The following is a 13649-nucleotide window of genomic DNA, read 5'->3' on the forward strand; positions in this document are numbered from 1 at the left end:
CAAAATATCCTATAAAATGATTAGGAACCTCTGCCCAGAGGCAGACGCTGCACACTTTACGTTAATTAATCGAGCCTGGACTTCTAAAACTAAATCTATAGCTTTTAATAGAGCAAACGGTACCGATCCCAAAACCCAAAGATTCAGCAAAACCCAGGCCCATTTCTCCAAAGCTGAGCAGCAAAGACAGCCAACACTCTACAGACTTTAGTGGAAAATACCTAAACTGCACCATGGTATGTATGACTATAGACGAGAGGTTGGCTCAGTGGATTGTATTACAACTGTTAGCTCACTTTAACGACAGACCAGGAGGGCCGATATTCCTGGACCACGAGAAAGCCTTTGAATTGGCTATTCTCTGCTGCCTTGTTTATAAAGAGGTCAAAGTTAACCTGCTCTCCTGGACTAAAAGCTGTCTCAGAAGCAAGACACTTCATGGCACAGTTTCTCAAAAAAAAAAAAAAAAAAAAAAAAAAAGACATGAAAATGATACACCGCAAGGCGGCATTTTTAGCCCCCCCCCCCTTCCTCTTCAATTGTTTAATGGAAAGAACAGAGGTTAAAACTCCCACAACACCGCAGGCTGCCAAACTATGCAGACTGCTGTCATCATCAGAAAAGGAGGGGATGAGGCGTGCCTTGCACCCAAATGCTTAGACTGCATCACTGAAGAGGCAAAGCAGATTGGTATCAAACTCAACCCCACAAAGACAAAAGCCATGTCCATAATAAAAGCGAAGCCCAACGTGTAGCTCATAGTACAGGGTCAAGCAATTGAATGGGTGATCACTTAGTATATAGGAATAATCATGGACATAAGAATTTTAATGCCGAGGTCACTTTAGAGAACAGCGGCTCAGACAGCAATCTTCAGGTCACAAACCTCCCTCTCTGGAGGAGCCAATCTGCAAGTCCTTCGCACATACGATGTACTGGCAGTCAGACCAGTAATCCACTATGCCGTACCTTCACTCAAGTATCACACCAATAATTGAAAAAGCTTGAAATTGCTCCAAACAATGTTACGAGAACTGCCCTGGGAGCCCGTATGTGGACTAAACTTTAAACTACACTGGAAACGGGTTTGCCCTCTCTTCAAGAACGAATATCAAAGAACAGCTACGTTTATCAGCAAGATAATTATTTCCCCTGATCCAGTCCCAGTACGGCAGGCCTTTGTGGTTGGACTTTGCCAAAACGGAAACTCTTGGCCTGCCAGAATGGGAAATTTCCTAAACATAATTAAAAAGCACGATTTTTGATAGCGTGATCAGTCACACCCAAGTTACACTTGTTCCCCGCCATGGGAGGAGCTACCTTCAAAATAGTAATAAAAGGTCTTCCGATTAAAAAGGAAACCTACAATCCCACAATCCTAAAGCGCATCATAGAGAAGCAAATGTTCAGCATTCCAGTAGCAGGACCCACCCACAACTTCACAGACGGATCGGTTTACACAATATGAGTGCTGGCGCTGCTCTTTGCACGGACAGTAAACAGGCATATTGGAAATCATAAGGACCAGCATCAACCCAATCCGAGCCGTTTGACGAACAGGCATTCGCACATGCGATTGTGTAATGGCATTTCGAGTTTCGTGCAGACTCGAAAGCTGCACTTCAAATATTAGGAAAAAAGCAGTGGAAAGACTACGTGGAAATAATTACCAACATTTTGTATCCGAGCAGTCACTAAAGGCAAAAGACTCAACATCACCCTAAACTGGATCCCGTCCCATGTGGGAATCCCCTTAAATGAGAAAGCTGATGAAATTGCTAAATTGGCAACACGTCATCCATTGATATAATCCAACCCAGCCTACAGTACATGAAAGACTATCACCAAAAAGCTCATCTCAACAAACCTTATCTACACCAGAGTAGCAGAATGTTCGCCCTCTGTAATATGTTATCTTCAGAACAACAAGTTAAAAAAATTAAATATCCAAAAGGAATCCACAGGTAAATAGCAGTTCGGTTATGTAGATTACGTCTAGGTTACAGATGCAACTTGGAGATTGGTGAACCCCGACAGAGTGCACCGTCTGCCAAACAATCACAAGTGTCACTTTTTCGCCGCCATCTGGAATGTGAAGCAACCAACGACCTTAGAGGAGCTTTAAGAGTACTCGAATCTTTCCGTAACCACACTGATGCCATCAACACTGCCACTCTTATGGTAAAAAAAAGGAATCCAGCAGCTGGACACCCTCAAATACTGTCAACCCCGTGATAGCAGCCCGACGATTAAATTTTACCACTTTCGAGCTATTCATGCCCGTGCCACCTTTTTGGTGGCTTAATCTTCATTAATCGGTAGAATTGCGAATGTACTCCCAACACCTGTTGTACCTGATGACCTTTCTGCTGCCACAACTGCTACCATACCCTCCGCCCTGGTCGCAAGTCTCTCTGCCTTCACTTCCACTCTACAGACTACCACCAGATCGACCACGAAAACTATAACAGACTAGAACCACCCAAGGCCCGGGTGGCACAAACAGTATTTCCTTCTCCAGTTCCCAACACTCCTACCATTACTATCCCGGCAGTAATGCCAGCAGACGTGCCGTTTACAAATTCTAACAGCACCAATGCTCCTGAAATAGCTTCTACCACTAATGCACAACACACGAGCCTACCTCAGGCTGCGGGATTAAAGACACCAACTACGTATGTTACAGACTCTTCAGACCAGGAAATTTTAGGAGGAGTCTTTCGCCTCACCACAAATATCACACCTACTTTATACAAGATGACCTCGAAGAGGTCACCTCACCAAACTTCATTGACAGCACTGATCAGCCAAAGTCTCAGGCAAACAGAAAACTGAAAACCTGGAGGGCTATACTAACCCACCAGCTCCATAATTGGTACCGCTAGCCCTTCGGGGCTGAAATTCACAATGAAAACCCAAATACATCCCCCAGATCTTTAGTATCAGTTACCGATCCATATAATGGATCTGGAAGAGCTTATACTTAGGGTCTCCATAGCCCATTCTACTTTGAACTTTTCCTTTAAGTAGCCGACTCTTGACAATAACAAAATACTGTTACTTATCCGATCGACACTGATGAGCACGAACCGCCCAGTGAAAAGTAGAGTTACTAGATAGCCAGAAAACACTGCCCATTATAAAAGTTTCACTTACCAACCTCCTTCCAATCCTAGAACAAAAGGGGAAAGTATCCTAAAGTGTACAGGTTACGGCAGTGAGCGAGACAAGATGGGTGTGTGCAAGCCTGCACGTCTTGTACCCACCGTTTTATCGAGCAATAAAACCCACTGGCTCTCGGCCGAGCACGGTTATTGGAAAAACCAAACAAGTCAATAGGTAAACCCCAAGTGGCGGCAGCTCAAGGAGGGAGAGGAAAGGGTCTATACATGTCCACTACACATGGCTCCCACGTTTAAAATTTGATCCAATTATTAAAGAAAACAGTCTTGTCAATATTTAGATTGAGACAAAAAAATTCAAATGAAGGAATAGAAACGGCAGGATTAGAGAACATTTTACCAATATTTATCTTAAGTAGCTGTATTTTAACTAATACTCTAATCGTTTGATTACAAACCGTACGACTCTTGCTTCATGAAGCAGCGATTGCAAATCCAACCATTTTATTCCCATAAAACCATTAGAACAATAACCAACTCGGACCTTTGTGGTTTGAAGAAGGCTAGGCGGAAGGAGGGTGCTGGGCAGGTGGGTCTTCATCACTCTAGGAGCAGGTAGAGCCTCGCTAATCTGCAGAAACACTCCGTCTTCTACCTTCTTGCCTGGACACATTTGACGAAACATTTCTGTGAACTGCTGAGGATTCTCAACAGTGCTTCTGATGGTCTTGCTGTCAAGCATCATGTCAAAACTGGAAATGTTTTGTTGTTGTTGTTGTTGTTGTTGTTGTTATTACTACACCTACCCAGAGCTGAAATACTTAAATTTAATCGCTTTAGAATAAATACATTTGAGTTTATTCTTAAATCACCAATTATGCAATAAGTTCTAGCAATACATTTCTTTATATAAACCCATCCAGAAGCACAAATACAGGATCCTTCATATATTGCAACCGATATATGAATGGTTCTTTGCTAATCTCATGTTGCACCCGACAGTTAACACAAGACTTCACATATTCAAGCACACATTAACATCACGTGCACAAACATGTGGTAATCATGAGGTAATAAAGAAATTTAAGCCAAACACTTATTGTCACAAAATTATCACCATCTTAAAACAATATTATGCTTCACGTTACAAATTTTATATGACCTATACCCAGGGCCTGTATTCTGTCACAGGATATCAGTCCCTAACTACTTAGTGTGTCCAACCTAATCTCTGGTTAAAGAGTTACAAAAACCATGTGCACCATAGTACAAAGATTGACGTTCTAAGCAATTAGGTAGAACTTTGTACCATTGTCCGGAAACATTTAAAAACTTATTCCAATGCCTAGTATAACATTTACTTTAATAAACCTCCGATTGCACGCAAGAGACCTAGGAAAGGTTAGGTTAATTTGTCTTTGCAACTACAGTGGAAAAGTTAATTTATCGAAATTCAATAGTATTGATCCCTACTTTTCTAATTAGGTTGTACATTTGCACGTACTATTGTCATCCTTCGTCCCAATACAGGGGGACGAATTTAATTGTCAGAGGTCCCATTTCCTGAAAACAACAATGTAGTGTGCGAGTGAACAATTAATTTAGGACAGTTTAGCATCAATGCTAAACTGAATTATCCAACACTGACAAAGAGAACCAATCACCTAAGTCGGACATGATAATTTTGCTTACACACACAAGACCAAGTGTTATAAATATTTACCCAAGACCTCCGAAGCGATTGCTTCACATGCATGACCTATTTTATGTAACTACAGTATTGAGCCAAAGTATTTGGGCCAATCATGAAGATTGGTCCAAATACCAATCCAATATTTACCAAATATTTACCAATATTTAAACCAATATTTACCAAATATTGGTAAATATACCAAAAATTGAAGTCATTAAAGCCTTCATGAAAGGCTTTAGCGACTTCATAAATGCATTTAACCGTAAAGCCAGGGTAAGCATCCCAACCAGTATTAATATAGCAAGTAATTTATGACATTTATTTCCTGCAACCACTAGTATTTAGTCTGCCAGCCCCCCCCCCCTTTCCCCCTCGTGTTCACAGAACATTTATAAAAGGTGGCATCTCCCCTCGCCCAGCACCGCCTCAAACACTCTTAATGACTAATTTACAATTCCCATCCCTCTTTTTGCAACTAATAAATCAAGCTGGGGCGAGGCTTTATTACAGACAAGTACAAACGCTCACAAAAATGTATCTTGACCTGTCTAGGGAGCCGGTCGGCCGAGTAGACAGCACTCTGGACTTGTGATCCTGTGGTCCTGGGTGCGATCCCAGGCGCCGGCGAGAAACAATGGGCAGAGTTTTGTTCACCCTATGCCCCTGTTACCCAGCAGTAAAATGGGTACCTGGGTTTTAGTCAGCTGTCACGGGCCGCTTCCTGGGGTTGGAGGCCTGGTCGAGGACCGGGCCGCGGGGACACTAAAGCCCCGAAATCATCTCAAGATAACCTTCCCAAGTGCTATATAGTCTTAATGGATTTGCGCTTTCCCCAGATAATCCCCCCCCCCCTCAAAAAAAAAATTGTTTGCTAGCACTAATCTGAACAACCAACCACTGAACAACCCATCTTTTGTATTCTACCAACGTAAAGTACAAACACAGGAAATTTTTTTTTTTTTTATTTTTATTTTTACATGCAAGCATGCGTATAATGTACAGTAAAAAGAGAACAAATATAACATAGAACAAAAGTACAAAGCACACACACGTACAATGACAAAGGAACAAATCAAGAGAAGACCAGCCAGAAGGGCTCACCACAAAACAAAAATGCATATACAAACATAACACAAATATAAACACAGCGTAATACAAACATAAGGGAAACAGAGGCGAGAAACATACAAAACAAGTCTGCTAACACCTCACACACATAATGCACACATAACAAAGAGCACACCCCAACAGCCTGAAGGGCACACAAGATGACAAACAAGGGCACACGACATCCACAACCGAACACACAAACGCATAGGAACCGCACACCCCCCCCCCCCACTAGCCATACAAGAAGACCCACAATACAAACCGGAGCACGCAGGAACCGGGAAACAATACCCACCCCACCCACTCACATACACACCCCACAACCAGGCAACACAAAATACATAGAAATCACTTGCGAGGAACCTCGTGAGAAATGTACTTCTCCGGGAAAAGATCATGAGGATATTTCGCCTTTTAAGCTTCCCAGACTAGATCTTCAAGGTCGGTAGGGTTTGTGATCCCCCGCTCTCGAGTGGGTATCATAAACTCGGGAACATCTATATCTGGCGGCATCGGCCAATACCTAAGGTCACTGACGCAAGTCGCATAACGAGGCTGGGGAGCCCCAACCACGCCCTTCGAGGAAGCAGATGACACCGGAGAAGCGGACGAGGGTCGCCGAGCCTGCCACGCCTTCTTCATCGGAGCAGGTGCCGGACGCTGAGACGATAGCACTTCCACGGATACCGCAGGAGACACGGAAGGGACTGCAGGAAACTGAAGAGGCGGCAAGACCGCTGCCGAGGAAACGGGTAACGAGGAAGGGGCCACAGAACATCCAGAGCGAGCATCCTTTCTCAACATCACTACCAGGCCACCCCGCTCACCACCAACTACAGCAGGGGGAACCACCGCCCACGAAGAACCGGAGCCATCCGACGCAGGCAACGCACCTGAAGCAGGACCCTCTGACACCGGACCAGAAGTTGAGGCCAAAACACCGGCACCGGCATCCTCAGGCAAGTGTACCTCCGCCACCACCGTAGTGTGCACCACATCCGGAGCCACTCCACCGTCAACGGAAGGACGACACTCGTCGAATTCGCCAACATCAGCCCACGCAGAAGAACGCCGGGAACGCTTAGGCTCGGGCCGCACATCATCAGACCCGAAGGCAGACTCAGCGACCCGCGCAGCACCAACCGAGCGAACCGACGCACGCCGCAGCACGGCAGCCTCTTCAACCACACGGGGCACCAGGCCAGGCACAGGAGGGAATGCCGGAACCACCTCAGCTCCCAGCACAGCCGGAACAGACGGCGAGGGCGCAGGGACCGGGACAGACACAGCAGAGGAAGAACTGGAAGACGAGGGGTCCGAGCAAACGGCAGGCGGAAGAGGCTCAGGGACACCAGCTGGAGCACTAGGCGAGGACCCAACCTCCGGTGGAGATGCGGCAACAACAGGGGGCGCAACAGGCGGAGCAACAGCTGCTACAGAGGGCACCTCCTCAGCCGAAGAGACGTCCATACCCACCGAATCATCCCTCACAGGAAGGGGCGGAAAATCCTCCTCACTGAAGAGATTCACTGGTGCAACAGCAGGCGCAGAACAGTCAGCAGCCTGATGGCCCAAAAGACCACAACGATAACACGTCCGCGGCTGACGGGCGTAAAACACCCGAACGTTGTACCCCATAAGGCGCACAGAGGACGGAATATCCGCCCGGAGTCTCATGCCCAGGGTGCGAATGTTAGACCTCACACCCTTAAGAGGACTAGAAGACACCACGTTCACTCTCACACTAACAACTGCGCCAAACCGGCCGAAATACCGCCGTAGCAGAGCCTCTGGAAACTCCAAGGGAGCCCCATGCACACTGATGTAAGTAAGTGCACCACTCCTATCCGAGAGGGTGACAGTGCCCGCACCATCCGGCAGGGGCAGTGTCCGCCCCTCGTATCGCCGGAGAAAATCGCGATACGCCACCTCCTCTGCAAACTTCACAATTGCCCTACGGGCCGTTACCAACTCTACCCCATAAATCGCAAACACAGGGACAGAGCATTTCACAAGCCAGGGCAATCTCTGGGTAACCAGCCCGCACAGAGAACTCTAGTCCCACAGACTGAGCCCGGACGACAGGGGGTAGAGGGACCCCCATCGTAACGCCACGTCAGCACAGGCGAGCAGAGACACACCCGCCCTCAACCAGCCGAAACGGGCAAACAACACCAACTGCTGGAGCACCGATTCAACACGTCCGCCCCGTACCGAAGCTAGGGCCAGACTCCCACGCTCACAAACACAGGAAATGGTAAAAGGAATAATACTTCACACAGTCATTAACAGATCTTATCTCAAGCAGCCAAAATTGCCACATCATTTTATCCACATCCGGTGCCGTGTTAAGCAGGAGTAACCGTTTTATGAAATGTAATAGAGAAAAAAAAAATATAAAAAAAAGTCTTGGCAAAATTTTTATTTTCTGCCAAGATAAAATGGTTAAGAATATTTATGAATACTATTTTAAAGAACTTTTGCAAGATCTTCGCTAATATTACATGGCCTTCAAAATTAAAGGGGACTATTCTAAGGTACGTCTGCAAATTAGCGAATTTACTGCAGCTTGCTGAACTACCATTCCGAAAAAGTCTTCCATAAATGCGATCTAAACCGGAGCTCATTTAGAACTAAGCAGCTAAACACTAATTAAATCTTTCAACCACACCTACCGATTTATTAGGAGCAATCAGACTATACAGTAATTATTAGCCCTAGTCCCGGGCGTTACCAAGACAATCACACTGATAAACCAAGAATGTGTCATACTGTATATGCGGTGCTCTGATGAAGATGGGCAGGTTGCCCCTCTGGTTCAGGTCGGGGTTGTGAAGCATCGTCCACACCAACTCCAACATCCAGGTCGTCCCAGACCTGGGCATTCCCATCACAAGTACGTCACCTTCAGTGAACTGAAGATAACATTATTGTAGTATACATTATAGAGAACATACAAGTGTATACATTTTACACCCACATATATATCAGGGGAGAGTGATCTGGGCACCGTTCACCCACCACCCTCCCGACCAAGTACATTACCCATATTCAAGTATCAAAGTAACAACAGACATATTACACCTTGTAGTTGTAGATGTCGTCAGTATATTTGGTGAAGAGCGTCGGGTAGAGCCAGCCTCCGGGCCTGAGGCGAACCATACCTTTGTTGTAGAGCGTCTGTTCATGCTCCATCCTGGCCAGCCATTCCTCGTCATGTCCTCCACCTCGTGACCACTAGCCAGCTTCGTATTCATCTTCCTAGGTACAACTACACGGGTCGTTATGGCAGTCAAGTCATGAAAATACCTGGTCTATGTCAGGCATTACAGTGATAGGTAAAGTGTCAGTACTTTAATAAACGTGTTTACAATTTGATGGAGAGGATGATTATTTGTGGATGCGTGACATGGCCCCATGTCATGGCTGTGTCGGCCGATGACCCGTTATGTGACGCCAGGGATGGCGGGTGGGGATATGAACAATATTAGTTGGTAAGGGTATTAGGTGAAGAATGTTATGAAAGATGGGTAGACTATGTGGATCGGGGAGGGTGGGAGAGGTGTCGAAGCTTAACCAGTTCCTGCACTTCTATTCAAATTATATAAATCGACAATACAACTATACTCAAAAACTACAATTAAAGTAGTTATTTCAAACAGAAAAATTAATGTTCTTAAAATAGGGAATGGAGCGTAACTAGCGCCACCAGTCATCGCTCATTGGGTGGGGATGTTTGGGCAGATAGAAATCTAACAGTCACCAGACCTACCACACCACATACTGAACTATGCAACACCTGCCTCTGCAAGAATCAGAAGCACAGTATAATCTGTAATGCCGTGCAAGTTAATACTGGAATCCGAAAAACTTAATTTAGATCCAATAGATATACAAATACCACACTTGTCATTAGGTGTATATGTAACTTTACTAAGCGTGCCAAAACCTGACGGGAAAAACTCCGCCTACTTACAACTACACAGACCTTATATTACCTTCACAACACTAAGTCCACCTACAATGACAAGCCGACCGACTAAGAACGAGCTGGTATATATTTTAAATGCACACAAGTCGCATTGTCAAGAACTGGCCTAATGGTCAGCGATAAATGCAGACATCAATGTATATTTAAATAGTACAAACTCCCTGCCATTGGCGGGGCGCGTTACCAGCAATTACTTTGTCGTTTCAACGCTGCGTTATTGAAAGTCAGCACAGAAGCCAACTTAACCCATAATAGAGATTGACCAAAATTACATTCACCAGATTAAATGTGGCATCCACTGTACTGTTATGCCATTCCTGCAAGACACCAACGAGTTGCTCAATAAAGAAAGATCACTTGGCAAGGAAGACAGTATTTACAGCGTGCATAGACCGCGAGGAGCAGTACGAGCTGTTCGGCTCGTACATTCCCTCCAACATTATATTTCCTCCATACAGCGTCGGCAAATAATTACAACCATTTTAATATTTATCTACTTACACTGCACAATTACACCAATCACAGTGTCTTTTCACAAATAGAATGTGAATACACTCTGCTCACTCTAAGAGAACTACTGCATTTGGCAACTACTATATCTACACAAAGTTATTAAAGCAGTTGGTTATACAGTCCCCAAATTATTTTCTCAGTTTAACTATAGTCTTCCCTGAAGAATATTCATTTAAATACGTCAACACACTACAGCTCACGTTGTGACACTGAAGGTGGGAGGAGGAGCAGCAACACAACTACTCACAACAACACAATCAACACATATGACCGGCCATTGGTTGAGGCTCCACCAAAGTCAACACCCCAGTGTTACCAACTCGGCTAATTAAGTACTCGCATCCATCTAGTGATACCAATTCAGTGTAAAAATTAATGCTTAGGCTATCATTTTAAAGATAATAAAAAAACAACTGTAAGTGGATATAGAGAAAAATGAGGCACAAAAATTTATGTTAAAGAAGAACAGTAGAATGCTTCGTTAAAATAATTATGAACATTAATTCCGGTTGTTTCCAAAAATCTCGCCCGTTCTCACGCTTGAACAAACGTTTAAATTAAAGGAGTTTACTCCACAATAAGTGTAAAAACCTTAACTGTAGAGGGCAATGACCTGTAATTGGAGGAGGCATTTTGGTGGCTGGTATCCATAGTGTGGAGGTCACTGGTCATTACGTGTGAGAACGAGGGAACTGTACAGCGATCTCACCAAAACCGGACCTAACAATTAATGAATCTTTACATGTGCACTATGGAAGGAAGCGTAAACATTAACAAGCTTTATAGAGAATACAAGCGTGTAAATGTGTAGGTTTTCTCCTCTTAAACAGCATCAGCATCAATAGCTAAGATGACAAAGTTAAGGTTTTCTAAGTTAGACAAATGAGCATCGACCAGTTTTTGTCTATCGTCAGCAGAGTACGATAGCAGTGATATCCTGGATCCGGATTCACAAAGCAGTTACGCAAGTACTTACGAACGTGTACATCTTTCCTCAATCTTTGACGGCTTTGGTTACATTTATTAAACAGTTTACAAGCATGAAAATTTCCCAGTCAACTGTTGTTATTGTTATAAACAGCCTCCTGGTGCTTCCGAGCTCATTAACTGTTTAATAATTGTAAACAAAGTCGTCAAAGATTGACAACAGATGGACAGGTTCGTAAATGCTTGCGTAACTGCTTGGTGAATCTGGCCCCCAGACTGATAGACAACACCCACTAAAATCAACATGGTTACTTAATTATAGTAGGCACCTTACCCAGGGATGTGGCACAGTCATTGGTCGGCACCTTACCCAGGGATGTGGCACAGTCATTGGTCGGCACCTTACCCAGGGATGTGGCACAGTCATTGGTCGGCACCTTACCCAGGGATGTGGCACAGTCATTGGTCGGCACCTTACCCAGGGATGTGGCACAGTCATTGGTCGGTACCTTACCCAGGGATGTGGCACAGTCATTGGTCGGCACCTTACCCAGGGATGTGGCACAGTCATTGGTCGGCACCTTACCCAGGGATGTGGCACAGTCATTGGTCGGCACCTTACCCAGGGATGTGGCACAGTCATTGGTCGGCACCTTACCCAGGGATGTGGCACAGTCATTGGTCGGCACCTTACCAAGGGATGTGGCACAGTCATTGGTCGGCACCTTACCCAGGGATGTGGCACAGTCATTGGTCGGCACCTTACCCAGGGATGTGGCACAGTCATTGGTCGGCACCTTACCCAGGGATGTGGCACAGTCATTGGTCGGCACCTTACCCAGGGATGTGGTACAGTCATTGGTCGGCACCTTACCCAGGGATGTGGCACAGTCATTGGTCGGCACCTTACCCAGGGATGTGGTACAGTCATTGGTCGGCACCTTACCCAGGGATGTGGCACAGTCATTGGTCGGCACCTTACCCAGGGATGTGGTACAGTCATTGGTCGGCACCTTACCCAGGGATGTGGTACGGTCATTGGTCGGCACCTTACCCAGGGATGTGGCACAGTCATTGGTCGGCACCTTACCCAGGGATGTGGTACAGTCATTGGTCGGCACCTTACCCAGGGATGTGGTACAGTCATTGGTCGGCACCTTACCCAGGGATGTGGTACAGTCATTGGTCGGCACCTTACCTGGTTGATACCTGGTTGATACCTGGTTGATGGGGTTCTGGGAGTTCTTCTACTCCCCAAGCCCGGCCCGAGGCCAGGCTCGAGTTGTGAGAGTCTGGTCCACCAGGCTGTTGCTTGGAGCGGCCCGCAGGCCCACATACCCACCACAGCCCGGCTGATCCGGAATTTCTCTTAGAAAACAATCCGGTTTTCTCTTGGAGATGTCCACGGTTGTTCCGGCAATATTTATTATAGTCGCTGGGAGGACGTTGAACAACCGCGGACCTCTGATGTTTATACAGTGTTCTCTGATTGTGCCTAAGCACCTCTGCTCTTCACTGGTTCAATCTTGCATTTTCTTCCATATCGTTCACCTCAGTACGTTGTTATTTTACTGTGTAGATTTGGGACCTGACCCTCCAGTATTTTCCATGTGTATATTATTTGGTATCTCTCTCGTCTCCTTTCTAGAGAGTACATTTGGAGAGTTTTGAGACGATCCCAATAATTTAGGTGTTTTATCTCGTCTATGCGTGCCGTATATGTTCTCTGTATTCCCTCTATTTCAGCAATCTCTCCTGCTCTGAAGGGGGAAGTAAGTACAGAGCAGTACTCGAGACGGGACAACACAAGTGACTTGAAGAGTACAACCATCGTGATGGGATCCCTGGATTTGAAAGTTCTCGTAATCCATCCGATCATTTTTCTGGCTGACGCGATATTTGCTTGGTTATGCTCCCTAAACGTTAGATCGTCGGACATTATTATTCCCAAATCCTTGACATGCTGTTTTTCTTCTATGGGAAGATTCGATTGTGTTTTGTACCCTATATTATGTTTCAGATCCTCATTTTTGCCGTACCTGAGTACCTGAAATTTATCACTGTTAAACATCATGTTATATTCTGCTGCCCAGTCGAAAACTTTGTTGACATCTGCTTGTAGTTTTTCAATGTCTTCAGCAGAGGTAATTTTCATGCTGATTTTTGTGTCATCTACCCTGGGATGTGCATGAAAATTTCTTTAAAAACTTATGATGACAAAAAAATCAGCTGTGTTATGCCAAAAATTACATAGAACGAGAACTTCAAGAAATTGTCCTAATTTATGAGTTGC

General features: G+C 45.2%; 1 protein-coding gene across 3 annotated transcripts in view; it reads right to left on the minus strand.

Annotated features, from left to right (window-relative positions):
• Window positions 1-11204, minus strand: part of LOC138355094 (sulfotransferase 1A1-like) — a 44185-nt gene extending 32981 nt beyond the window's left edge. The window contains exons 1-4 of one of the 3 annotated variants that reach the window (XM_069309790.1): window positions 10630-10688; window positions 9010-9196; window positions 8698-8840; window positions 3667-3874 (exon numbers count right to left, since the gene is read on the minus strand). In XM_069309790.1, the coding sequence (XP_069165891.1) occupies window positions 3667-3874; window positions 8698-8840; window positions 9010-9120 (462 nt within the window). In that variant the 5' untranslated portion in view covers window positions 9121-9196; window positions 10630-10688. Of the gene's footprint in view, window positions 1-3666; window positions 3875-8697; window positions 8841-9009; window positions 9197-10629 lie in introns of all 3 variants that reach the window. The other 2 variants (XM_069309791.1, XM_069309789.1) reach the window with 2 other exon arrangements.
• Between the last annotated feature and the right edge of the window lie 2445 nt (window positions 11205-13649).

The sequence above is a fragment of the Procambarus clarkii genome, chromosome 66 (assembly GCF_040958095.1).
Source record: "Procambarus clarkii isolate CNS0578487 chromosome 66, FALCON_Pclarkii_2.0, whole genome shotgun sequence".
Lineage (NCBI taxonomy): Eukaryota > Metazoa > Arthropoda > Malacostraca > Decapoda > Cambaridae > Procambarus > Procambarus clarkii.